This window comes from Ranitomeya imitator, chromosome 4, assembly GCF_032444005.1.
Source record: "Ranitomeya imitator isolate aRanImi1 chromosome 4, aRanImi1.pri, whole genome shotgun sequence".
NCBI classification, from domain to species: Eukaryota; Metazoa; Chordata; class Amphibia; order Anura; family Dendrobatidae; genus Ranitomeya; species Ranitomeya imitator.
Genome location: NC_091285.1, coordinates 261,531,888 through 261,559,542, shown reverse-complemented (window position 1 = coordinate 261,559,542; position 27,655 = coordinate 261,531,888). Strand labels below are relative to the sequence as shown.

The 27,655-nt window shown below is 45.5% G+C and overlaps 1 protein-coding gene across 1 annotated transcript; it reads right to left on the bottom strand.

The window, feature by feature from the left end:
* Positions 1-12,318: 12,318 nt before the first annotated feature.
* On the bottom strand, positions 12,319-27,403 carry KRR1 (KRR1 small subunit processome component homolog). The gene is made up of 10 exons (XM_069764573.1): positions 27,064-27,403; positions 24,966-25,144; positions 23,183-23,317; positions 21,936-22,061; positions 21,430-21,513; positions 20,205-20,261; positions 18,160-18,330; positions 14,501-14,578; positions 14,322-14,415; positions 12,319-12,746 (listed from the first exon to the last, which is right to left on the bottom strand). Exons 1-10 carry the CDS (start codon positions 27,128-27,130, stop codon positions 12,604-12,606), a joined length of 1,134 nt encoding a protein of 377 aa, XP_069620674.1. The 5' UTR covers positions 27,131-27,403; the 3' UTR covers positions 12,319-12,603.
* Between the last annotated feature and the right edge of the window lie 252 nt (positions 27,404-27,655).

The following is a 27,655-nucleotide window of genomic DNA, read 5'->3' as shown; positions in this document are numbered from 1 at the left end:
GTAAAAAAAAAAAAAAAAAAAAAAATTCCTAGATAAAGAAAACAATATATATATTGTTCCCATAAATACATTTCTTTACCTAAATAAAAACAATAAAAGTACACATTAAGTATCGCCGCGTCCGTAACGACCCGGCCTATAAAACTGTCCCACTAGTTAACCCCTTCAGTGAACACCGTAAAAAAAAGGCAAAAAAACGCTTTATCATACCACCGAACAAAAAGTGGAATAAGACGCAATCAAAAAGACGGATATAAATAACCATGGTACCACTGAAAACGTCATCTTGTCCCGCAAAAAACGAGCCGCCATACAGCATCATCAGTGAAAAAATAAAAAAGTTATGGTCCTCAGAATAAAGTGATGCAAAAATAATAATTTTTTCTATAAAATGGTTATCGTATAAAAAGCGCCAAAACATAAAAAAAAAAAATTTAAATGAGGTATTGCTGTAAATGTACTCACCCGAAGAATAAAACTGCTTTTTCCATTTTACCAAACGCGGAATGGTATAAACGTCCCCTCCCCCCCCCCCCCTTCCAAAAGAAATTCATGAATAGCTGGTTTTTGGTCATTATGCCTCACAAAAATCGGAATAAAAAGCGATCAGAAAAATGTCACGTGCCCAAAAACGTTACCAATAAAAACGTCAACTCGTCCCGCAAAAAAGACCTCACATGACTGTGGACCAAAACATGGAAAAATTATAGGTCTCAAAATGTGGTAAAGCAAAAAATATTTTTTGCAATAAAAAGTGTCCTTAAGGCTACGTTCACATTAGCGTTGCGCGCCGGTGCGTCGGCGACGCAACGCGCGACGCACAAAAAACGCGCGCAAAAACGCTGCGTTTTTCGACACGTGCGTCGTTTCCGACGCTAGCGTCGGACGCACAAAAAATGCAACTTGTTGCATTTTCTTGCGTCCGACGCTAGCGTCGGAAACGACGCACGTGTCGAAAAACGCGACCAAAAAAACGCACGCGTCCCCTATGTTAAACATAGGGGCGCGTCGCCGCTGCGTCGCCGACGCAACAGCGACACACATTAGCGGAACGCTAATGTGAACGTAGCCTTAGTGTGTGACGGCTGCCAATCATAAAAACCCGCTATAATAGTAAATCAAACCCCCCTTCATCACCCCCTTAGTTAGGGAAAAATTAAAAAAATGTATTCATTTCCATTTTCCCATTAGGGTTAGGGTTGGGGCTAAAGTTAGGTTTGGGATTAGGGTTAGGGCTGTGGTTAGGGTTATGGTTGGGATTATGGGTGTGTTGGGGTTAGGGTTTCAGTTAGAATTGGGGGTTTCCACTGTTTAGGCACATCAGGGGCTCTCCAAACGCGACATGGCGTCCGATCTCAATTGCAGCCAATTCTGCGTTGAAAAAGTAAAACAGTGGTTCTTCCCTTCCGAGCTCTCCCGTGCGCCCAAACAGGGGTTTACCCCAACATATGGGGTATCAGCATACTCAGGACAAATTGGACAACAACTATTGAGGTCCAATTTCTCTTGTTACCCTTGGGAAAATAAAAACTGGGGGGGCTAAAAAAAAAAACTTGTGGGAAAAAAATTAATTTTTATTTTCACGACTGCGTTATAAACTGTAGTGAAACACTTGGGGGTTCAAAGCTGTCAAAACATCTAGATAAGTTCCTTAGGGGGTCTACTTTCCAAAATGGTGTCACTTCTGGGGGGTTTCTACTGTTTAGGTGCATCAGGGGCTCTGCAAATGCAACGTGACGCCTGCAGACCAATCCATCCAAGTCTGCATTCCAAATGGCGCTCCTTCCCTTCCGAGCTCTGCCATGCGCACAAACGGTGGTTCCCCCCCACATATGGGGTATCAGCGTACTCCGGACAAATTGGATAACAACTTTTGGGGTCGAATTTCTCCTGTTACCCTTGGGAAAATACAAAACTGGGGGCTAAAAAATAATTTTTGTGGAAAAAAATGATTTTTTTATTTTCACGGCTCTGCGTTAAAAGCTGTAGTGAAACACTTGGGAGTTCAAAGCTGTCAAAATACAGCTAGACAAGTTCCTTAGGGGGTCTACTTTCCAAAATGGTGTCACTTGTGGGGGGGTTTCAATGTTTAGGCACATCAGGGGCTCTCCAAACGCAACATGGCGTCCCATCTCAATTCCAGTCAATTTTGCATTGAAAAGTCAAACGGCGCTCCTTCCCTTCCGAGCTCTACCATGCGCCCAAACAGTGGTTTACCCCCATATGTGGAGTATCGGCGTATTCAGAACAAATGGCACAACAACTTTTGGGGTCCAATTTCTTCTCTTACCCTTGGGAAAATAAAACAAATTGGAGCTGAAGTAAATTTTGTGTGAAAAAAAGTTAAATGTTCATTTTTATTTTAAAACATTCCAAAAATTCCTGTAAAACACCTGAAGGGGTAAGAAACTTCTTGAATGTGGTTTTGAGCACCTTGAGGGGTGCAGTTTCTAGAATGGTGTCACACTTGGTTATTTTCTATCATATACACCCCTCAAAATGACTTCAAATGAGATGTGGTCCCTAAAAAATATCGGTGTTGTCAAAATGAGAAATTGCTTGTCAACTTTTAACCCTTATAACTCCCTAACAAAAAAAAATTTTGGTTCCAAAATTGTGCTGATGTAAAGTAGACATGTGGGAAATGTTACTTATTAATTATTTTACATGACATATCTCTGATTTAAGGGTATAAAAATTCAAAGTTGGAAAATTGCAAAATTTTCGCCAAATTTCCATTTTTTTTTCATTTTTAAACGCAAGTTATATCGAAGAAATTTAACCACTATCATGAAGTACAATATGTCACGAGAAAACAGTGTCAGAATCGCCAAGATCCGTTGAAGCGTTCCAGAGTTATAACCTCATAAAGGGACAGTGGTCAGAATTGTAAAAATTGACACGGTCATTAACGTGCAAACCACCCTTGCGGCTTAAAGGGAAGGTGCCACCAGTTTTCTTGTATTTTTTTTTTTGTGAAATTAAGCTTAAAATGGTAATTAAAATGTATTAATGCAATGTTTGCAAACATTTCTACAAATATACATATTTACCACTAGGGGGAGCATTTTCCGTTGCAATGTTACAGATAGGAGATAATAGACCGGCGCTGACCCTATGTCCATAGGGTGCCGTAATCTGACACTGATGGGGCCCTGCTACTGCTGCAAAACCAAGATGTCAGCCCCCAATGCATTCTTTAAACTCATATAACACATGAAATCTGTTTCACATGCATTTCAAACTTGCTTATAGCAGCATGTGATGCTACATTTCAGTGATTTATTAATGACCTACAAACGCGGTACCTTCCCTTTAAGGGGTTAAACAATGTACCACAACTCCAGAGTCTGCTAAATCTTTCTGAAGGTCTTTTGCAGCCAAGCAGGGGTTCTGATGTGCCTCTCTAGCAAACCTACGAGCCGCCCTCACTGACATTTCCCTGTTAACTGCCATTTCTTAATTACATTTCGAACAGAGGAAAGGGCAACTTGATAACACATTGCTATCTTCTTATAGTCTTCTGCTGCTTTGTGGGCCTCCACCATTTTCGGAGTGCCAGGCAGCTGCTTAGAAGAACCCATTGCTGCTGTTTTTTGGCACAAGGTTAGAGTTGACTGGGTTTTTATAAAGCTGGGAAATTTGCTTCACCTGGCCTTTCATACTGATGATAGTGAACAAGCTATAACCCTAACAGGATCCTTGGTCAAAGTTATGAGCACACAAATCTCCAAGGGTGACCAAACTTTTGCATCAGCCCATTTTCCTTTTTGCAAATTTTAAAATGGGAAAAAAAGTTTTTTGTTTTTTTTTACTAAAATTCTAAAGGAAATGTGTCATCTTAAACTTGCTTAACTGCTCACAATAACAGTAATTTCGACAAGGGGTGCCAAACCTTTTACAGGCCCCTGTTTGTACATATATCTCATTGGTTTTGATGGCCTTATGAGTAGAGATGAGTGAATATCTTCGGCTCCCTCCTTACTGGGCAAGCTATACCGCTTACCGAATAAGCTGTAGAGGGAACCCGGATACATGGAGTGCGCCGGCTGATCAGCTGCATGTGTCGTGGCTGCTAGACAGCACATGCCTGGAGAGCCTGTTTGTTGTGACTGTCACAGCCAGGACACATGTAGCTGCGGCACCGAATAGCTGATTATCGGGAGCGATCCAGGAAGCCGGGTTCCCTCTGCAGCTTATTTGGTAAGTGCTGTAGCTTGCCCAATAAGGATGGACCCGAACATATTCACTCATCTCTACTTATGAGTCCAGGCTGACTGCCATTTCTTTAATCTTGTTTATATAGAAATTGCGGTCAGGCAATCACCCCTTTGAAGCTTGCATATAGAATTATTTGGTAACCTTGTGTATTTCTGTGCTAATCCAAAATGACATATTAGTAGTCGACAGATACAGTCACAATCCTGCAGACTTCTAAAAGGAAGGAGTCTGTCACCACTCAGGGATGTTTTTAAGCTATTCGTTTGGCCATACAGATGATAGAATTGTGCACATAGTCACACATGTATGCCTTATATCTGCGGTCTTGTTGAGAAATCATCTTTTAATCCTGCATGTTAAGGAGTTCTTCCAGGCTTCGCATGCAGAGCCTGGAAGAAAACTCTGCCTCCAGTATTCATTTGCGTCACAGTGCCCTGTGACGTGTACTGGTGGCCCTGGAAATCCCACACAGGCACCCTGTAATAGCGCGATATGTACCGATTCTGCCCTTCTATGGGCATTGGCTTCATTGTTCTTCTGCACAGGTGAGTCACTACTACTGAAGTGAAGTAGTAAAGTGACTCGCCAGTACCAATGCCCCAGAAGGGCAGAGTAGGTACATATAATAGCGCTATTACAGGGTGGAGGATTCCAGGACCACCAGTACACTGTGATGCTGATGACTCCCATCAGGTGGTTGTACACAAATGGACACCGGAGGCAGAGTTTTGTTCCAGGCACCGCACGCCCCGGAACTCATTAACATCCAGGATTAAAAGAGAATTTCTCAACAAGACCTCGGTATTGAGGCATATAGGTATGACTACTTGAACTATTCTATAGCATAACAATTAAAAGTGTCCCAGAGGGTGACAGATTCCCTTTAAAAGAGGTTGTCCTGCTTGAAAATATTGATGACCTACCCATGGGAAACCAGCATGCCCCCAATGATCAGCTGTTATCTGTGAGATGTAAAGACATGTAGAGCTGAAGAGTGTGGCTACATGCATTGTTATGTGGCCGCTACCAGGCACTTCACCTTCTCTCCATTCAATAGAATACAAAAAGCAACACAGAGAAACGTACAGTAAACAGCGTATTGAACAAAGCTCTTCTGGCACCGTACACCGTTTACATGCGGCCAGAGAAAAAAAAAATAACCGGATTACTTACGGTAATGCTCTTTTAATGAGTCCATGACAGCACCCACTGGAGAGATAGGGATCCGCCCCAAGGAACAGGAAACCTACAGAGAGATAAAAGGGGGCGGTCCCCCTCTCCTCCTCAGTTTAATTTCAGAGTACCCGGAGGACCGCGAGTGTTAGTCAAATATTTGCAACATATTATCCGGTTAAAAACTTCATAGAAGTAATTACATTGGCTTTTATTTATTAGGGAGGGATGTGACTGGGTGCTGTCATGGACTCATTAAAAGAGCATTACCGTAAGTAATCCGGTTATTTACCCTTCGCCATGACAGCACCCACTGGAGAGATTTCCAGAGACCAACACCTAGGGGGGGACCACCGTGCTGAGGATAGTCCTGCCAAAGTGTAGGTCAGAGTCTGATGAAATATTAAGCCTGTAGTGATTATAGAAAGTGGAAGGAGCCAACCATGTAGCGGCCTTACATATGTCCTCAATTGGAACGTTCCCTTTTTCGGCCCAGGAGGAAGCCATGGCTCTGGTGGAATGTGCTTTGATGCCCTCTGGAGGTTCTTCATTTTTCATGGAGTAGGCCAACCGGATAGCGTCCCTTATCCACCTGGATAATGTTGCTCTTGTGACTCCATACCCTTTCTTTTTGTCCTGGAAGGATATGAACAGACCCCTACTCTGCCTCCAACTACTAGTTTTCTCAATATATTGCAAAACTACTCTCCTGACATTTAGAGTGTGAAATTTTTGTTCTTCAGGAGTAGAGGGGTCTTTAAAGGGACACTGTCACCTGAATTTGGAGGGAACAATCTTCAGCCATGGAGGCGGGGTTTGGGGGTTTTTGATTCACCCTTTCCTTGCCCGTTGGCTGCACGCTGGCTGCAATATTGGATTGAAGTTCATTCTCTGTCCTCCATAGTACACGCCTGCACAAGGCAATCTTGCACAGCGCAGGCGTGTACTACGGAGGACAGAGAATGAACTTCAATCCAATATTGCAGCCAGCGGGTAAGGAAAGGGTGATTCAAAAACCCCCAAACCCCGCCTCCGTGGCTGAAAATTGTTCCCTCCAAATTCAGGTGACAGTGTCCCTTTAAAGAAAGTAGGAAGGTGAATTTCTTGTGACCTGTGGAATTTCCCTGCTACCTTAGGAAGGTATAAGGGGTCTGGTTTTAAAACTAGTCTGTCATGAAATGTGAGAAGGTAAGGTTGATCTATCGACAAGGCCTGAATGTCGCTGACTCTTCTAGCCGATGTTAAGGCTACTAAGAAGGCTGTCTTTAGTGATAAGTGTTTCAGGGATATTGTGTCTATAGGCTCAAATGGAGGTTCCTTTAGAGAGTCTAGAACTAGGTTTAAGTCCCAAGGAGCTATTCTAGGTATGTGGACAGGAGTAACCCGTTCACAAGCTGTGATGAATTGGGATACCCACTTATTACCAGCAATATTATGGCCTTAGAGGGCTCCCAGAGCGGACACCTGAACTTTTAGTGTGTTAAGTGACAGACCTAGCTCTTTCCCTTTCTGTAGAAACTCTAGGATAGATTTTATTGGAACTTCAGAGGGGTTTGAACCTGTATGGAACTGAAGAAACTTTTTCCATATTTTGGTATAAATTTTTGTTGTAGATGGTTTCCTGCTAAGCAGGAGAGTATCAATGAGGCCTTTTGAAAACCCCCTGGAATTTAATATCTGCCTTTCAAATTCCAGGCCGTCAAGTGGAGGCTGTCCACTTGGGGGTGGAAGAAAGGTCCCTGAGAGAGAAGGTCTGGGATTGAGGGAAGGACCCATGGATCTGTCACCGACATTGACTGCATTTCAAAAACCTGACCGGCACATCCAAACATAGACTAAGTGTGAACAGGTGCTGAACCTATAGTCGCCAACTTGTATATAGTTAAGTAAATAAGGCAGCACACTGCAGCGCTAAAACATGTAAACTTGAAAACACGAAATTTGAACTGCATTACTGCACTAGAAATATGAAAAATGAGAGCTTTTAGCGCATAAAAATGGCCAATTTTATGTGTACCTGGTAGCCCCTTTACAGCATCTCTCTTATACCAGGTCCTAACCTTGCCTTACCTCGCTGAGAATAAACGTCTCCATCTGAATGGGTGCATGTGAAACCTCTTCTTAGACTAAAATTCTCTCTCTATGTGGAGGGGTATTGGACCTGCTGTAATTAAAACACCTGAAGCTAGGAGGCGGAGTGCACGATCAGAAGGCTAAAGAATACATTTCAAAAACCTGACCGGCACATCCAAACATAGACTAAGTGTGAACAGGTGCTGAACCTAGAGTCGCCAACTTGTATATAGTTAAGTAAATAAGGCAGCACACTGCAGCGCTAAAACATGTAAACTTGAAAACACGAAATTTGAACTGCATTACTGCACTAGAAATATGAAAAATGAGAGCTTTTAGCGCATAAAAATGGCCAATTTTATGTGTACCTGGTAGCCCCTTTACGGCATCTCTTATTTACTTAACTATATACGAGTTGGCGACTCTAGGTTCAGCACCTGTTCACACTCAGTCTATGTTTGGATGTGCCGGTCAGGTTTTTGAAATGTATTCTTTAGCCTTCTGATCGTGCACTCCGCCTCCTAGCTTTAGGTGTTTTAATTACAGCAGGTCCAATACCCCTCCACATAGAGAAAGAATTTTAGTCTAAGAAGGTGTTTCACATGCACCCATTCAGATGGAGACGTTTATTCTCAGCGAGGTAAGGCAAGTTTAGGACCTGGTATAAGAGAGATGCCGTAAAGGGGCTACCAGGTACACATAAAATTGGCCATTTTTATGCGCTAAAAGCTCTCATTTTTCATATTTCTAGTGCAGTAATGCAGTTCAAATTTCGTGTTTATATGTTTTAGCGCTGCAGTGTGCTGCCTTATTTACTTAACGACATTGACTGCAGGCACAAGAACCATGGTCTTTTGGGCCAGAATGGTGCTATCAATATTATCCTGGCCTGTTCTTCCCTGATCTTCTGTATTACTTGTGGAAGCAGAATTATCGGAGGGAAGGCATATGCCAGCTTGAATTGCCAGGGTGTTTGAAGAGCATCTAGAATGTCCGGGTGGTCTGCACGGAACCGAGATGCAAATTTCTGGACCTGTCTGTTCTGTTTCGTAGCAAACAGATCTATCTGGGGTCTGCCCCATAATAATGTTACTTTGTGGAATATGTGAGGATTTAGACACCATTTTCCTTGATGTAGAGTGTGTCGACTTAGAAAGTCTGCTTGTTGATTGTTCTCTACTTTGATGTGGACCGCAGAGAGGGACAATAGACGATTTTCGGCCAGGGTTAAGGTATTCTTTGCGGAAGACATTAGAGCGTCTGATCGTGTGCCGCCTTGTTTGTTTAAATACGCCACCGTCGTAGTGTTGTCTGAACAGACTCTGACGTGGTTTCCTCGTAGCTGTGGGAGAAATTGATGCAGTGCATAGTTTACTGCATTCAATTCTTTCAAATTTGATGAATATAAAATCTCCTTCTTAATCCATATTCCCTGGCAGAATTTAACCCCAATGTGTGCGCCCCACCCGTGGGGACTAACATCAGTGGCTACCGTATGGGATGGTGTTATCACCCAAGGGACACCTTCCGTTAAGTTTTTGCTATCTAACCACCACAACAAAGAAGATAATACTTTTTCTGATAATGTTATTTTTGATTCGAGGTGCCCTAAAAATTTCCTCTGTTCCCGAAGTATCTGGTGTTGCAATGTTCGGGTATGAAGTTGTGCCCACTGAACGGCTGGAGTACAGGAGGAAAGGGATCCTAGTAAGGACATTCCTGCCCTCAAGGACATTTGGGGTTTGTGAATGGCCGCCGCTACCTTCTCCTCTATTAGTGATATCTTTACTTGTGGGAGTAGACATTTTTGTTTTGTGGAGTCTAGATTGAAACCTAGGAATGTCTGGAGAGAAAGTGGGATGAGTCTGGACTTTTCGGAGTTGATGATCCAGCCCAGGTCTTTTAGGGATGAGACAGTGTCAGCTAACCGCTCAGCACACTGAAGGGACGAATTTCCAACAACTAAAAAAATCATCCAAATAGGGGATGATTAAGGTGTCTTTTTGGCGGAGGTAGGCCATCACTTCTAACATAACTTTGGTGAAAATCCTTGGAGCTGTGGAGAGACCAAAGAGCAAGGCTGTGTACTGGAAATGATGAATGTATTTTTGATATCTGCTATGAATAGGGAGATGATAGTAGGCATCTTTTAAATCAATGCCGCCCATTTTACAATTTGGATAAAGGAGTTTAATGGCAGATCTAATAGATTCCATTTTAAACGTATAATTTTTAATAAACGTATTGAGTTTTTTAAGATTTATAATTGTTCTAAAGGAACCATCGGGTTTAGGGATTAAAAATAACGGAGAGTAGAACCCTCTACCCTCTTGTCCCTTCGGCACCCTAACTAAGACATTTTTAACTATGAGACTTTGGATTTCCAGTTCAAGGGCCCTTTGTTGAATTGGTGAGGAAAGGGCTGTTAAAACAAAAGAATCATGGGGAATTTGGAGGAATTCTATTTTCATTCCTTCTTTAATAATATTCAGAACCCAGGAATTTGACGTAATCTTTTGCCATTGGGGAAAGAAAAATTTTAACCTGCCCCCTACTGGGGTAACTGGTACTTTAATATTTGTTGTCTCTACGGAAGGGGGGGCCTTTAAACATAGTGCCGCTCTGTTTTCCCTCTCTTGTGGCCCACCGCGACGATCTTTCATTTTGTGTTCTTTTCCCGAACGGTCTCCTCCTAAAGGTCTTCCTATAGAAAGGAATTGAGGGGTCAGGGAAGGCTTTTTTCCTCTCTTTTGCTTTACTGAGGATCTCATCTAAAGCTTTCCCAAACAGAAACTCACCCTCACACGGGATACCACAGATCTTGGCTTTCGAATGTGTATCCCCCTTCCAACTCTTCATCCACAACGCACGTCTGGCATTATTTACTAGGCCTGCTGACCTCGCTGCAAGGCGTAGAGAGTCAGCTGACGCATCGGTCATGAATGCTGCTGTTCCTCTAATTAGTGGTATCGCATCCCGTAATTTTTGTCTGGAGATCCCCTGTTCGATCTGTTGATCTAACTGATCGATCCAAACAAGCATGGATCTAGCTGTGCACGTGCTGGCAATCGTTGGCTTAAATATGCCCGTGGAAGCTTCCCATGACCTTTTCAGTGACGACTCCGCTTTCCAATCTAGAGGATCAGAAAGTAGGCCTGCATCCTCGACTGGTAAGGCTGACTGTTTGGAAGTGGAGGCCACAGCTGCGTCCACTTTAGGAATTTTGGTCCATATATTTAATTCCTCGTCACTAAAGGGGTACTTCCTTTTGGAGGCTGATGGGAGAAAACCCCTCTGGTCCTGCTTTTCCCACTCCCTCCTTATTAGTGCCTTGACAGCCGGAATTACTGGAAAGGCTATTCTCTTCCTCTCTGCCAACCCTGCAAACATGATGTCTTGTGCAGTTTGGTCGTCTTTTGTATCCTCACAACCTATTGTATTCCTGATGGACTTTACTAGGTTGTCAACCCCATCAAGGGGGAAACAGGCCCGACCACCAATGTCAGATTGTGCTGAGGAAGAGGATGATGAATGTGAGGAGTCTGAGTGGATAACGCCTTCCTCATCGGACTCAGAGCTGGATACTGCCTTCTCTTTACTGGATTTTTTAGGGGGTGCACTGGCTTGTGTAATGGCCTGTAACTCTTCCCTAATTATGGCCCATATATCTGTAACCGACATAGATGGACCCTGCATTGTTTCGGTGATACACTGGTTGCAGAGTTTTTTGGGGTGGGCATCTGGGAGAGGCTCGTCACATAATGCACACTGTTTGTGCTTAGACTTTTGTCTCCTTTTGGCCTGGGTGAAGAAGATATTGTGGAAAAGAGTGTCAGCTTTATAGGCAGAGGGGTTTTAACACTCACCCAGTGAAGCTGTACGGTACCGGATCAGGTTGTTGAAGCGTCTTCCTGGATCTGGAATCTGTGGCTTCGCTTCTGCGGCTGGCATCCGAGGACCTCCTGCTGGATGGCTCATCTGCTGGGTCCACTGACTTGCCTGGGGACGACATGTTGCATCGCCTGTGCGTTTGCAACCATCCCCCTTTTATATGCCAAGATCCGGTCCTTTTTTTTTCTTCACACAGCGGTGTACTGCGCCTGCGCGAAACCGCGCTTTCCCTCACCGCTGTGTGAGTGACCCGGAAGTACTCCAACACCTCCGGGTCAGTAAGGGGAATCTTCCACCACTCCCCGCATGTGCGGCCGCCATTATTCCGGCCTGCATCTGGGAGCGGTGTGCCGGCTGCCGCTGCTGCAGAGCCATGAATCGCGGACCTCTAATAAGCCGGTCCGCGTCCGGCGCCTCCTTCGGCCGCACTCCCGCAGCGTCGCATCGGATTCGGGCGGCCCCTATGGACCCAGCCATCCCTCATGCCGGACAGACGAGGGGGGAGCCGTCTAACGGAGTCTCCCCCGACGCTGCTTCAGGACCGCATCCCCTGCCGTTCCCGCAGAGACCGCACAGGCGGATGCTTGTGGCCCAGGTATGATCCTGTAGATTTTCCTGGAGAATCCAGCGATCCTGTCCCCTGGGAACAGGAAACCTAAACTGAGGAGGAGAGGGGGACCGCCCCCTTTTATCTCTCTGTAGGTTTCCTGTTCCTTGGGGCGGATCCCTATCTCTCCAGTGGGTGCTGTCATGGCGAAGGGTAAAAAAGGGAATCCGACTAAGGATAGGTCATCAATACATTATTCTCACAGAACCCCTTTGGCTCTCCCAACATTCCTTGTGAATGCATTGCTCACCTAGAATATAAGCGGTAATTTAGGATCAGTACACAGAAAATAAAGCAATGTATTTACAGCATTCCTCATTTTTGTATACTATAAATAAAGTGTAAAACGGTGCTCAAAATATGAACATGCGATTTAATTGGACATCTGGTAAAAATCGCATGCTTTACAAATATAATCTAAGTGGAAAAAAACATAAAAAATAGACTTGGTTGAAAGTTAAATGGTATTAAATATAAACTGTAAAGTCATGATGTGTGCAACAGAATGAAACGCAGAGGCCCGTGAGTCTTCCATCTTCTTTGAAGAAATTGAATAAAAGGGGAAAAAAAATCTCCCATTAGATGAAGAAGAGGAATCAGATTGCAGGATATCAGTTCACAGATCCAAGACAATAGATTCATTTCTTTTTCTTTTTTTTCTTCTTGTCCGAGTCCAACAGTTTCTGTTTCACTTCCTCTGGGAGGGCACCAAGTTTCTTGCTTTTAGCTTTTTTCACCTTTTCTTTAATGGCATTCACATCAATCTTCGTGGAAATCGCAACTAAAATATCACATTACATTAGTTATTTGTATTCTCATATTAAGGAGCATAATATGTAGCACAGATCTCATCTAAACGTGTAGGTAGGGCAGGTGGTCAGTCAAGGAGCGACTCATGTTTAAAACAGAATTACTTACACATTATCCCTATTACTAGTGCCTTTTTTCCCTCCTTTTGCTTAATCCCCCTTATGACATTCACAGTACATGTATGACAAGTCAGGAATGGGTGTATGAAGCAGACTCTTAGGATGTGCCCGCCTATACCTGGCAGATAATGGCTGTGGCACACAGCCACAATTTGCCCATGTCTTAACTAGTAATGAGCGAGTACTCGTTGCTTTCGTTTTCCCGAGCACGCTCAGGTGACCTCCAAGTATTTGTTAGTGTTCGGAGACTTAGTTTTCATCACAGCAGCTGAATGATTTACAGCAATTAGCCAGGCTGAGTACATGTGGGGGTTTGCCTGATTGCTAGGGAATCCCCCACATGTAATCAAGCTGGCTAGTAGCTGTAAATCATGCTGCTGAGGCGATGAAAACTAAATCTCCGAACAGTCATAAATACTCGGAGACCACCCGAGCAATGAGTACACTCACTCATCACTAGTCTTAACTTGTTGAAACGCTATTCTTGATCTTGGACAGCGACATTAACAGCGCAGTGTGCTGATGAATTGTTGGATAGGTGGAGTCTGTCGAAAGACCTCCATGAATGTCATCACAGAGCTCTATCAAAACAGCGTATGGCTGGGCTTAAAAAAGAAAAATGATTTATGCTATATGCAACAATACTTTTACATTGCTGTATATAGCACAAGCGACCAGATAATCGCAGGTTAAAGTACAAAAACAGTAAAATAAAAGATTATAAAGAATATGAAACAAAAAAAAAGTATGTGTCACCTCAGTTTTCCCTCCAAAAACAAGATATTAAAAAGATAAAAATAAATTTACATGTGGTATCCCTGCATCCATAACAGTCTGAGCTTATTAAAATATAAAGTTAACCCGATCAGTAAAAAGAAAAAAAAATTTTTATGTCGCCACGACCCCTCAAATAAAAATACAAGAAGCCACTGAAAAGGGTCATCGCTCACAAAATGGCATCAATACAAACATTCTGGCACATTTCGAGCTCCATTCTAATAGGAACGCAAAAAGATCAGCCGAGCGCTGTGATACATGTCAGTAAAGACAGAGCTAGTGATGAGCAAATATACTCGTTACTCGAGATTTCTTGAGAATGCTCGGGTGTCCTCAGAGTATTTTTTAGTGCTCGGAGATTTAGTTTTCATCCACTCAGCTGAATGATTTACAGCTGCTAGCCAGGCTAAGTACATGTGGGGGTTGCCTGGTTGCTAAGGAATCTCCACATATACTTATGCTGGCTAGTAGCTGTAAATCATCCAGCTGCGGCAAAGAAAACTAAATCTCCGAGCACTAAAAAAATACTCTGAGGACCCCCGGAGCGTGCTCAGGAAATCTCGAGTAACGAGTATATTCGCTCATCACTAGACAGAGCCAACACGTCATGCTCCACTGACAGCAGAATAGACTCCATAACGCCCATTTACCTTCCTTTCGTTCTTTAAAAGGTTTCTCCACAGGAGGGATAAATGCTTTGTTTCGCTCTTCTTGCCTCTTGGAAACTGCTTCAGCTTGTTTTATCTGGAAACAACAAAAAGAAAATCCTGAGCAAAAAAATCCATATGGCTGGGCAAACCCTGCAGCAAACACGGACAGTTCCATATACCTTCACATCTTGTAGTTGCTTCTTTCTTAGCTCATTTTTTCTCAAGAAGTATTCTCCACTTTCAATCTCCTTATCAATCTGTAAGCAGTTGAAAATTATCATTAATATAATAAAAATGATCATCAATACATTTTTTTTTTATTATGTGCTGCCTTCTCTACATGTCAGCGAGAACAATGATGTCTGTTTTTAGAAGGACAGATGAGCTCCCTCTTAACAGATTTTTATCCATTGTGGGCAATACCATATTAGTAACATAGTAACATAGTTAGTAAGGCCGAAAAAAGACATTTGGCCATCCAGTTCAGCCTATGTTCCATCATAATAAATCCCCAGATCTACGTCCTTCTACAGAACCTAATAATTGTATGATACAATATTGTTCTGCTCCAGGAAGACATCCAGGCCTCTCTTGAACCCCTCTCGACTGAGTTCGCCATCACCACCTCCTCAGGCAAGCAATTCCAGATTCTCACTGCCCTAACAGTAAAGAATCTTCTATGTTGGTGGAAAAACCTTCTCTCCTCCAGACGCAAAGAATGCCCCCTTGTGCCCGTCACCTTCCTTGGTATAAACAGATCCTCAGCGAGATATTTGTATTGTCCCCTTATATACTAGCTATTGAACCCGTTCTACGCCCGGGTGGCGAGCATTTATATTGGGATATGGTCTCCATCCTGGTATGTGCTGCTCCATCCTGTGTCCCCATCCTGTCATGCGCTGCTCCCATCCTGCGTCCCCATCCTGTCATGCGCTGTTCCATCCTGCGCCCCCATTCTGACATGGGCTGCTCCTATCCTGCCACACTCTGCTCTGCTACTTCTGCCACACTCTGCTCTGCTACTTCTGCCACACTCTGCTCTGCTACTCCTGCCACACTCTGCTCTGACCCGCTCGGCGCCGAGTGCTGGGGGGCCTGAGCAGGCGGGGACACCGGCGCACTGTGGGGGTCAGGTGCCGGTATCGCCGCCAGCTCAGGCCCCCCAGCACTTACTATATTCACCTGTCCTCCGTTCCACCGCTGCGCGCCGCCATCTTCCCGGTCCTCTGGCTGTGAATGTTCAGTCAGAGGGCGGCGCCGGCACGCATTAAGCGCGTCATCGCGCCTTCTGAACTGAAGGTCACAGGCCGAGGACCGGGAAGATGGCGGCGCGCAGCGGTGGAACGGGACAGGTGAATATAGCCGATACTCACCCTCCTGGCGGTCCCTGCTTCTCTGTTGGAGATCGCGGTGTTGGTTCAGTGTTAACGCATACCGCGATCTCCCGGGAGCGTCACTCTGTGAGGCCCAGACTGCGCCGGCGTTTGCGCAGTCTATAAAGGCTTCGGACAGCGTGACGCTCCCAGCGTTATATTATAGATACATGGAAATTAGATCGCCCCTCAGTCGTCTTTTTTCTAGACTAAATAATCCTAATTTCGCTAATCTATCTGGGTATTGTAGTTCTCCCATCCCCTTTATTAATTTTGTTGCCCTCCTTTGTACTCTCTCTAGTTCCATTATATCCTTCCTGAGCACCGGTGCCCAAAACTGGACACAGTACTCCATGTGCGGTCTAACTAGGGATTTGTACAGAGGCAGTATAATGCTCTCATCATGTGTATCCAGACCTCTTTTAATGCACCCCATGATCCTGTTTGCCTTGGCAGCTGCTGCCTGGCACTGGCTGCTCCAGGTAAGTTTATCATTAACTAGGATCCCCAAGTCCTTCTCCCTGTCAGATTTACCCAGTGGTTTCCCGTTCAGTGTGTAATGGTGATATTGATTCCTTCTTCCCGTGTGTATAACCTTACATTTATCATTGTTAAACCTCATCTGCCACCTTTCAGCCCAAGTTTCCAACTTATCCAGATCCATCTGTAGCAGAATACTATCTTCTCTTGTATTAACTGCTTTACATAGTTTTGTATCATCTGCAAATATCGATATTTTACTGTGTAAACCTTCTACCAGATCATTAATGAATATGTTGAAGAGAACAGGTCCCAATATTCAGTGACCAAGTCATACAGGTTCAAAGTACTCGTGTGAATGAGGCCTTCACTTGGTCTATCTTTAAGAGTGCACCACTCCCCACTTCCTTCCATTAAAGAAGCACTACCATCAAAATTTTTATGGTCTGTCTTAATCCCTTAACCAGGGGTATTTCAGTTTTTGAATTTCTGGTCTTCGCTCCCCTTCTTCCCAGAGCCATAACTTTTTTTATTTCTTTTCGGTCAATATGGCCATGTGAGGGCTTGTTTGTTGCAGGACAAGTTGTAATTTTGAATGACACCATTGGTTTTTACAGATTGGGTACTGGAAGTCGGGCAAAAAATTCCAAGTGCGGTGAAATTGCAAAAAAAAAGTGCAATTCCACCGTTGATTTTTTTTACCATGTTCATTAAATGCTAAAACTGACCGGCCATTATGATTCTCCAGGTCATTAAGAGTTCACAGACACCAAACATGTCTATCTAGGGTTCTTTTTTAATTCAGTGGTGGAAAAAAAAAATTCCAAAATTTGTAAGAAAAAAACAAAAAAAAAAAACGCCATTTTCCAAGACCTGAAGCGTCTCCATTTTTCGTGATCTGGGGCTCGGTTATGGTTAAAATTTTGTGCGCCAAGCTGATGTTTTTATTGATACAATTTAGGTGTAGATACGATCTTTTGATCGCCCGTTATTGCATTTTATTGCAATGTAGCGGCCGCCAAAAAAAAAAAAGTAATTCTGGTGCTTCAATTCTTTTCTCATTACGCAGTTTAGTGATCGGTTTAATTCTTTTTTTTTTATATTGATAGATCGGGCGTTTCTGATTGCAGCGATACCAAATATGTGTTTTATTTTGAATGGGGCAAAAGGGGGGTGACCTGAACTTTATATTTATTATTTTCTTGCATGCTTTAGTAGCCTAGAAGCTGCAGTACTCTGATCGCCTCTGCTACACACAGGCTATGATCAGATCGCCTGTGTGTAGCAGAAATGATCACTTACTATGAGCGCCGACCACGGGGCGGCACTCTCAGCAATCTGGCAATAAAAACCACTGAGGTCTGCTGCAGACCTCTGGCTGTCACGCCGACCCCTCGGTGACCCGTGATCATGTGCGAGTTAAATGCCACTATCAGAGATTGATAGCAGGGTTGAACTAGTTAATAGCTGCCGGTGGTTCCCGATTCCACCCAATGCTATTGTAAGCACATGTCAGCTATATAGATCAGCCATCATGTGCCCAGAAAGGTACTATTATGCCCAACGTTGGAAAGGGGTTAATATATAGCAAAAATCCATCATTCAAAATGAAGAGCATTTTATAATAAGAATATTTCCAAGTTGCTTATTTTACAAGCATTTTGCAAATGTACCCACTGACGAATAAGCAAACCATTTAAGGGATTGTCAGCTCTCTGGGCATATCTGTTTTAGTAAATTATTGTATTCCACATGAACAAACAATTCTGGAGATCGTGTCTGACCGTGTGCGAACTGCCATTACACAGTACACAGCAGGGGCAGATTTATAAGATTATCTCAGCACAAAACACATTCAATTGTGAAACTTAATTATTCAAAGATCTATTAATGAAAAATGTTGATTAAAATTAGGCTTTGTTTATGGGGAAACCCCTTTAATTAGTGACATTTCTGACAACTGTTTATGATGGGCAGTGTTATACCTTGCTCTCAGGCTGCGGTGGCGGGAATGGTGTATATTCTTTCTTGATCCTTTTTTTCTTCGGTTCTTTCCTCTTGCTCACATTCTTGTGCTTGAACTTGGGCAGGAACCGATCCCAGCTTTTAGTTCTCAATTCTGGGTCTTTAGCCAACTCTCGTTTGATCATTAGAGCCTGAAGACATGACCTAAGATGAATGATCTTCCCTGGAGAACCACAGTAAACTGGTTTTTTTGTTAAACAGGTTGTCCCATCTCAAAATATAGTTAGCCCAAAGGCTCAGAGACGTAGAAAATAAACCGAGCTTTTATTTACCCTTCCTGTGTCCAGCGCTGCCTCCTAACTACTGCTCCATTCTTTGTTGACCGGATGAAGCAGTGATGTTACACTGACAGTGCTGCAGCCAATCACTGAGCTCAGCTATGGTAGTTGGAACAAGCGTCAAGTTCAAGGACAGGCTGCAGACGTGACATCACCACTGCAGCCCATGGCTGAACTCAGCGGCTCATGCCACCGGCCATCACCGGGCTCAGTGATGATTGCAGCGCTGTCGACTACTTCCATCTAACAGTCTAAGCAGCAGAGGGGCATTACTGATCCCGTAAAGAAGGAGTAAAGCCACCATTTATTTGATATGTCTGAGACAATGTGCTAATAATATTTGAAGCAGGACAACCCCTTTAACTGATACATTCTGCAGTTACAGAATTACAACAGAAGTAACTGCTAATTTACATCTTGCACATCTTGTATAGAGACCATCTATACCATATTAGAAGGAAACCTGCCAGCAGAACCATGCGGCCCGGAACCACAGGGAGCATTCATGTGACACTAGCTGCGCTATTGCAGCCACATTTGTTTTACTCTGAAGAGCTGCAGAGTTTCAATGTGAAAAGCCAGCTGAAACTATGTATCAATATGAATCACATTAAGAGAGACCATGATAGCCTGCAGAAAGCAGACGCTGGAGAAGCAGTAGCCATTTTGGGGTGAATCTGGATAGTGAGAGGACATCACAGCTTAGCAACAGAGATAGAGAAAAAGCCATACAACTGAAGCAACAGCACTGAAATCTATTACCATCCATTTAGGCCTAGTCGTATATAGTATGAGTCAGAAAAGTTTGACACCTGTTTGTGCATTGGCTTTCCTTGCCCTTTTTGGAGTGTGCACATCGTAGATTAAGACTGAAGGCATTAAAACCACAAAACTACACATATGGTAGAAGGGAGCAAAGAAACACACATGAAACAAAAAAAGAAAGTGCATTAAACCTTAGATTCCTCAAGGTAACCCCTCTCAGGGCGCCGTCAGATACCGTATAAATTGGCCAGAGATCAGAACACAGAGCACGTACTGGCTGGTGGCTCTCCTGACCCGAGCACGACAGCTGCATAGCAATACATCAAGGTGTCACGCTTGGCTCAGAACAACCGCAAGCCTGCGCGCTGTGTTCTGATCTTGGTCCGATTTACACAGCATACACTAGGCATACCAGGCGACACCTGATGCGTATGCATGAGATAATGCCGAGGGTACATAAAGCTGTTATCAGAGTACAACAGGGTGTACATTGAGAAATCTAAGGTTTAAACACATATCATGGGTTGTTATCCACCTGATTCTTTCTGTCTTGCCTCCATATATGTTCGTTTGTAGTTTTGCTGCCTTCAGTCTGAATCAGTGTAGATACACTGTGCACATTGCAACAGGAAAAAAACTGCATGAACAGGTGTGCACAAACTTGTCTGGTACAGTAGGTTGAGCTCGCTTATACATTACTAATGCTTCGTTTGCATTAAAGAGATTGGAATTTTGAAATCTTACTATTCAACTCACTGCAAATTGATTATTTGGACTGAAAATGTATAAGTTTGCAAATTTGGATGTCAAAAGATTCTTTTATTTCGAATATAATTTTAGATGCAGAGTTTTATTTTAGAGATCTCCAATTCTCAGAATTTCAATAAATTGCGCCATGTGATTTCAGAGTTCATTTATTCTGGTTGCTTTCAGTAAATACAAGGGAACCAAGGTAGATTTACCTTTATGTTGTAAATGGGATGTATGTTCTTCATAGTTTCCAGAACTACTTTCCTAACCTACAATAAGATTTAATTAAATGTATTAAATGAATATAAGCAGAGGCAATATGAGCAGACTCCAAGATCAAAACTAAAACATAAAATGTATAATTTTATAGAAAATAATGGACCGTCTAAATTCTACCACAGTGCATAGCAAATTACAAAATGAAGTAACAAATCCATCAGTGAGCTTGTTAGCTAGCAGAGTCTGTAAACCTTAGCGCTTCCCTCCAGAACATCTACTAAGCTCATTTATGATCAGTTGAACGTTGAACTATGATCTGGGCAGATATCAGATTAGAACAGAGCTGGGCAAAGTGCAGCCCGGGGGTCACATCTGGCCCTCTGGCAGTGTCCCACGGCCACATCATGCCCTCCCACCGTCCATCCGCATCCCCAGGAGGTAGACCGTTATCAAAACATTGGTAGAGTTTGGACCGCCGGCCCCTTTTTCCACCAATGAGCTGGCGAGAAATCGTCATTGCGTCAGCCGTGCACTGGGGAGAGGCCATTGCACTGGAGACAGGAGCAAAGGAAGGGCACTGGGGGAATGGAGCGAGGTCAGTATGTGGCTTTTTTTCTCCCATGTGTAGGGGATGTTTGAATGTGGCTCATATGTTATATAGGGGGGCTGTGTAAGGGCTCATACTCTATACGGTATATAGGGGGATGTCAGCATACTTAATTCTGCTCAATATCAAGTCATAATATTAATATAAAATAATATGTTAATATTGAGCAGAATTAATTTCAGCTTATTGGTTCGGCCCTTCACAACAGTCACGTTCTCTCATGGGGCCCCCTTGGGAAAATGAATTGCCCACCCCTGGCTTAGGAGATCGTTCAGGAAAAGACAGTGGTTATGAACCCCGACATCACACAGCTTTACTAACAGATTCATGGTTATTTCATTCTGTCTCCTGCTAAATACAGCAATACAGAAACTGTAGAAGTCAAAAGGTTAAAAGGAAACCCTATTGCTAACACTTTCAACTGCATGTATTTAAAGACTTTGACCTATGACTGTCTATATCTTTTAACACTTCGTATTATAAATACAAATATCCCTAAATGTTGCTGTTTTCACTCTGTCATCCAGTCCTTTTACAGTTGTTAATCAGCAGTCATCTCATTATCACAGGCAGGACTGCATTGGCTGATAACCATAAAAAACCCTGTTTACCTCTTTAAGGCCATTAAAGGGCCCCAGAGCAGAGACGGTATTCCCCTGGACCATTATGTAGCAGTTTGTGAGCAGCTCCAGAGCCTGAGGAACAGAGAAAAATAAGTGGTGTACATGAGCGACCTCACGGCACAAACAGACTTCTCCTTTTCTTAGGGTCTGTGCCCACGATCCGTAGTTGTAGTGGGCTTCAAACCCACAGCGGCCAGCTGTGACAGCATACTGGATGGGATTTCAAGAAATCCAATGTCCACTATCCCCATGCTGGGCGTCAGTCCAGACCGCAGGATGTCACTTTCTCTTGTGGACTAGTTTCAGCAAGAGAAATGTCACCCATAGAATGTATTGGATGCAGTGAATCCACATGGTTCAGTGATCACATGCTGATTTACCCGTGTTCAATAGACGGCAGCTTTTTAGACAAAGTGAACATGTGCTAGATCCAAAGCGCTGCCGACTTCCGATTTGGGGGCACCCGGCTTTACATGTGTACAATGTAATGTTACCTTTAGAGTTGATCCCTTTGGTCCAAGAAGCCGTTGTCTCCTCTTAATAAATCTCTCTCTGTTTTGAACCAATGTTCCAATTTTAATTATATCACATGCCATGTCATCTTGGAGGACTCTCACAGCCTGAGAAAAGAGAAACGAGGAATGAGAACATCTGTATGTGCACCACAATGCCCAGACTAACCGTGAGACTCCAGACCTGAACACCTAGAAGGTTGAAACTTTGGGTCAGTCCGGCCACTGTGAACCGGACCTTAACCCCTTCATACAGAAGAATCACATGCCTCAAGAGAAAAATTCTATGAGCCCTGCACCCAATCAGTGCTGGTGCCACGGTCTCCAACTTCGGATGAATTCACATTCTGAGGAAGTGAGCAACCAGCCACAGCGGTCTCTTCCTCCTGATGTTCCATGCGTCCAAGAGCGGGGACAGTGATGCCAGCCGATTTGGTGCAGGGCTCACATGGTGTTTTAAGGGTATGTGTCCACAATCAGGATGGCCGGCGGTTTCGTCGGAGCAGCAAACCCGCTCTGCGCTAAGCTCCGCCCCCTTTCTGGGACGCGATGATGCCGGATGTGTTCATAGCACACATAGGGCCGATTGCCAGCTCAATTTCTCAGAACAGCATTTATTAACTAGAAACAATGTGCCTCTTGCCATAAGTACCACATAGAAGGTACGACGACATATTATTCTCTAACTTTAAAAAAGAAGCCCTTGATCATAGGAAAAGGTATCACATCATGCCGCCAAATGTTAGAAAAGCCGGACTCTAAGGCTATGTTCACATTTGCGTTGTGCGATGTTGCGTCGGAGACGCAACGCACACAAAAACGCAACAAAACGCACGCTAAAATGCTGCGTTTTGCGACGCATGCGTCTTTTTGCCGAAATTTGGATGCAAAAATAATGCAACTTGCTGCGTCCTCTGCACCCCAAGCTTGCGGCAAAAAAAACGCATGCGTCGCAAAACGCAGCACAACGCATGTCCATGCGCCCCCCATGTTAAATATAGGGGCGCATGACGCATGCGTCGCCGCGGCTGCGCCCAACGCAAACACGCAAAACGCTAATGTGAACGTAGCCTTAGAAATCTGTTGAATGCTGGGCTGGCTTCATGCCATACAGGGGTTGTCATGTTGGAACTACACATTTATTACCTTCCTATAGAGTTCACGTGGGATTGGAGATATTTTCATTTAATCACTAGAAAGTATGAATAAATGATGAAGAAATAACTCACCTGTTCAAAGGGCACACTCCTGGCTAGTAGTTTTATCAAGTCTCTCGCTCGTACAATAATATAAGGATCGTATGTCTTTTTGGTAGTGGTAACAGTCATGCTGCCTTCAATTAAATCTAATTCTGCTTTCACAAACTGAAAACAAAGAAAAATCACATATTATTCAATGGCTGTGAAATACATGTAGACCTTTATAAGTCCTACATAATCACCTCCTTTCATAGTGGGATCAGTACACTTTATAGATGCTCTGCCTGGTGCAAATCCAGGGTCTAACTGGGATTCCCTGGGCACAACTGAGGAAATTCTGAAAGCCCAGCCTCCATCTTTACAGAATATTTGCATGTCAGTTTTCAACGGCATCCTAAACCCTGTTATCATCGCACACGCAAACATATTAATTCTAAATATACCTCACAAAAAATAAATATAGACCCTTTTGGCAAATGAACGCCTAATATGGAGCTATAAATGCTCAAGAAATTTGTTTGAAACCTTCCATCTGTGTTTTTTAGTGGTTCAACCCCTTCTCGACCTCTGATGTACCCACTATGTCATGGTTGGGAAGTACTTGGCAATTGCCGCCAGGTGTGCAATTGCTATTACAGCTGACACCGGCACTCGCTGCCAGGTGCAATTTAACCCCCTAAATGCTGCAAAGGATAGCGTCAACAACATTTAGGCTAGGTTCACATTGCGTTAATGGGTTAACGCTAGCGGACTCAGTTACATGGCGAAATAATCGCAATTAACGCCATGCAACGGATCCGTTCGCGCACCCATTGACTGCAATGTTCTAACGGATCTCTAGCGCATCGATAGCGCATGCCATTTTTGGCACGCGCTAGCGATGTCCCGTTAGTTTAGGAGGGACCGAAGACGATGCTTGCAGCGTCCGAGGTCCGTTCCTCGCTAGCGCAGATCGGGCATCTGTGCTAGCAGGATCGGCAAACGTGATCCCTTTTGGGACATTGCGTTAGCGCAGTCCATAGTGCTATGCGCTGTAGCGCCATTAGAAGGCAGGGAGAGGGAGCCTCCACTCCTCTATGATCGGCACTCCCATGAAGTCATCACAGGGGCCGACTGTTGCCATGATGACCCGATGTCTAAATGACAACATGCGGGTCACCAGGCTACAGCAAGCCCCCTAGACCAGGTTGGGACATCACTATATGTCAGATCACTGATCTGACACTTTGCATAGCACTGTGTCAGATCAGCAATCTGACAGGCAGTGCAGGAGGCTTGCCGCCACCTGCTCTCAGCAACAGCTGAAAGCCACCTCACTGAAGGACCCCGCAGCCATCGCATCGCAATGTTCCGATTGGAGAGCGCGGGGAGCCCCCTCCCTGCGCGATTGTTCTCTAAGCCGCTGTCACTACTGACAGCAGCATCAGAGGGGTTAAATGCCCATAATCAGCGCTAGCACCGATCGTGGGCATTGCTGCGGGGTGTCAGCTGTCACATACAGCTGACACACGCCCGTGATTGCCATGGCGCTCACAGCACGATCGTGCCGCCGTACTAGTACTGCTGTTTACGGGAACGCAGTTCCCGCAGAGCAGTACTAGTACATCGCCTGTCGGGAATGGGTTAATGCACATTTTGATAACCCATAAATGCAAATGCTCATAGGCAACTATACCTTGACAGCTGACACATCAATATTAAGCACCAAAGAAACATTTGTTTCCACTCCTTGGCACTGATGCTTCCCTTATAAGAGCGGTCACACTATGACCCTGCCATCAGTTCATAGATCGGTATTTCTGCAGATACTTACATACTCATTCAGTGCTTTCTGGACTAGGGGCCAACACTCCTTGAGGTAGGCTTCTTTATATTTGGGGAACAACGTGGCAAAGCTACTCTCCTCCAGAAGCCCCTTTGGATTATCTTCTTTAGTGAAAGGCTCTTCTTTCCAGCCATCAGGAACTGTAAGTAGTTCAGATTCATTCACAGCTGCAGAAAATTAACAAAACAAAAAAAACAAGGTACATTAAATTAACATAGTAAGTGGGGCTCATTACAGACCCAGAAACCCAACAAATCTTCTGCTACGGAGTGTTGAGCCTATTACAGAAGTACTAATGTGAATGAAATCGCATTCATGTGCTGCAGAGAAAATCAGCAGAGTAATGAGTAGTGCTGCAGACCGGATGTTACTGCGGATCTCACAGCAAAGATTGAAATGAGCAATAATTAGACATTTGCCACTGTGGATTTCACTGCAGACTTTCCACAGAGCTATATGGCAAATGGGAACGTAACCTTTGCACTGCAACCAGAAGAATCACTGTATAACTACTCCACACAAAACAGAGTCTGGCAGCGACAGGTCGGCAGCCCCGGACCGCAGGACAAGCCATACAGGCAGCAACAGGTCGGCAGCCCCGGACCGCAGGCCAAGCCATAAAGGTCAGCGACAGGTCGGCAGCCCCGGACCACAGGCCAAGCCATACAGGCAGCAACAGGTCGGCAGCCCCGGACCACAGGCCAAGCCATACGTGCAGCGACAGGTCGGCAGCCCCGGACCACAGGCCAAGCCATACAGGCAGCAACAGGTCGGCAGCCCCGGACCACAGGCCAAGCCATACAGGCAGCAACAGGTCGGCAGCCCCGGACCGCAGGCCAAGCCATACAGGCAGCGACAGGTCGGCAGCCCCGGACCACAGGCCAAGCCATACGTGCAGCGACAGGTCGGCAGCCCCGGACCACAGGCCAAGCCATACGTGCAGCGACAGGTCGGCAGCCCCGGACCACAGGCCAAGCCATACGTGCAGCGACAGGTCGGCAGCCCCGGACCACAGGCCAAGCCATACGTGCAGCGACAGGTCGGCAGCCCCAGACCACAGGCCAAGCCATACAGGCAGCAACAGGTCGGCAGCCCCGGACCACAGGCCAAGCCATACAGGCAGCGACAGGTCGGCAGCCCCGGACCACAGGCCAAGCCATACAGGCAGCAACAGGTCGGCAGCCCCGGACCACAGGCCAAGCCATACAGGCAGCAACAGGTCGGCAGCCCCGGACCGCAGGCCAAGCCATACAGGCAGCGACAGGTCGGCAGCCCCGGACCACAGGCCAAGCCATACAGGCAGCAACAGGTCGGCAGCCCCGGACCACAGGCCAAGCCATACAGGCAGCGACAGGTCGGCAGCCCCGGACCGCAGGCCAAGCCATACAGGCAGCGACAGGTCGGCAGCCCCGGACCACAGGCCAAGCCATACGTGCAGCGACAGGTCGGCAGCCCCGGACCACAGGCCAAGCCATACGTGCAGCGACAGGTCGGCAGCCCCAGACCACAGGCCAAGCCATACAGGCAGCAACAGGTCGGCAGCCCCGGACCACAGGCCAAGCCATACAGGCAGCGACAGGTCGGCAGCCCCGGACCACAGGCCAAGCCATACAGGCAGCGACAGGTCGGCAGCCCCGGACCACAGGCCAAGCCATACAGGCAGCAACAGGTCGGCAGCCCCGGACCGCAGGCCAAGCCATACAGGCAGCGACAGGTCGGCAGCCCCGGACCACAGGCCAAGCCATACAGGCAGCAACAGGTCGGCAGTCCCGGACAGCAGGCCAAGCCATAAAGGTCAGCGACAGGTCGGCAGTCCCGGACCGCAGGCCAAGCCATAAAGGTCAGCGACAGGTCGGCAGTCCCGGACCACAGGCCAAGCCATAGGTCGAGTTGCTCTGGACACAGCGGACCTGCTGATGACCCCACACATTACAGCCTATGACCATGGGGGACACAACCGTGCTGTATCACTTGTGTGCAGTGCAATGGCAGCGCACTAGGAACAAACACTGCAGTAGATGCCACATATCCCCGGCAGCGCCGCGGCCACCGGCAGGACAGGGCAGGCAGTCGGGGTCGCACTTGCCTGGCTTAGTTTCCCGTGGACGTTTCCTGCCGCCACCCGGCTGCGGGGGTGTGGAATCCTCCGCCATGCTGCCGAGCTCCGGCTACAACGAACACGTGATCTAAACACAGGGTAGAAGGTAGCGTCTGGGAAGGAATTGATTTTTTTTGAGGGAGTGATGTCACCGGAAGGGGCGTGGCCTCATCCACTGAAGTGCGGTTGCAGCAGTAACATCCCCTTATCTGCTCCCCAAGAGTCTCTCAGCTCCTCAGTGTGGTGGCGCCGCAGCCTCAGCAGGAGCACAGCAGAAGGCGACTCCCTGTATCAGGCTTGCACTCGGCGACGAGACCCCGCCCTTTCCGGTGACCTCTTTGAATCACATGGGCATGACGTAAGCAGAGGTCCTTTAGCCTCTACCGTATGCTGAGCAAGCACAGAGATGGTTATTTCCATGTGGGATGAGGGACCAGGTCCTTTAGCCCTCAATCCTAAACGCCTCACCTGTGCACCATGTAAATCCGTCCGCCATGCCAGGCAACATCAGGTCAGGCACAATGGGTTCCGGACTGGAATGAAAATACGTAGTTAGAAACACGTGTGCACAACCGTATGA

What these genes read in the sequence shown, in the direction of transcription:
- KRR1 (XM_069764573.1), bottom strand. Translation starts at nt 27,130, where the DNA reads ATGGCGGAGGATTCCACACCCCCGCAGCCGGGTGGCGGCAGGAAACGT. An exon ending in GGAGTGTGCCCTTTGAACAG is followed by an intron (nt 22,062 to 23,182) that starts GTGAGTTATTTC and finishes CTCTTTTCTCAG; the next exon opens with GCTGTGAGAGTCCTCCAAGA. An exon ending in ATCCCATTTACAACATAAAG is followed by an intron (nt 18,331 to 20,204) that starts GTAAATCTACCT and finishes TCATGTCTTCAG; the next exon opens with GCTCTAATGATCAAACGAGA.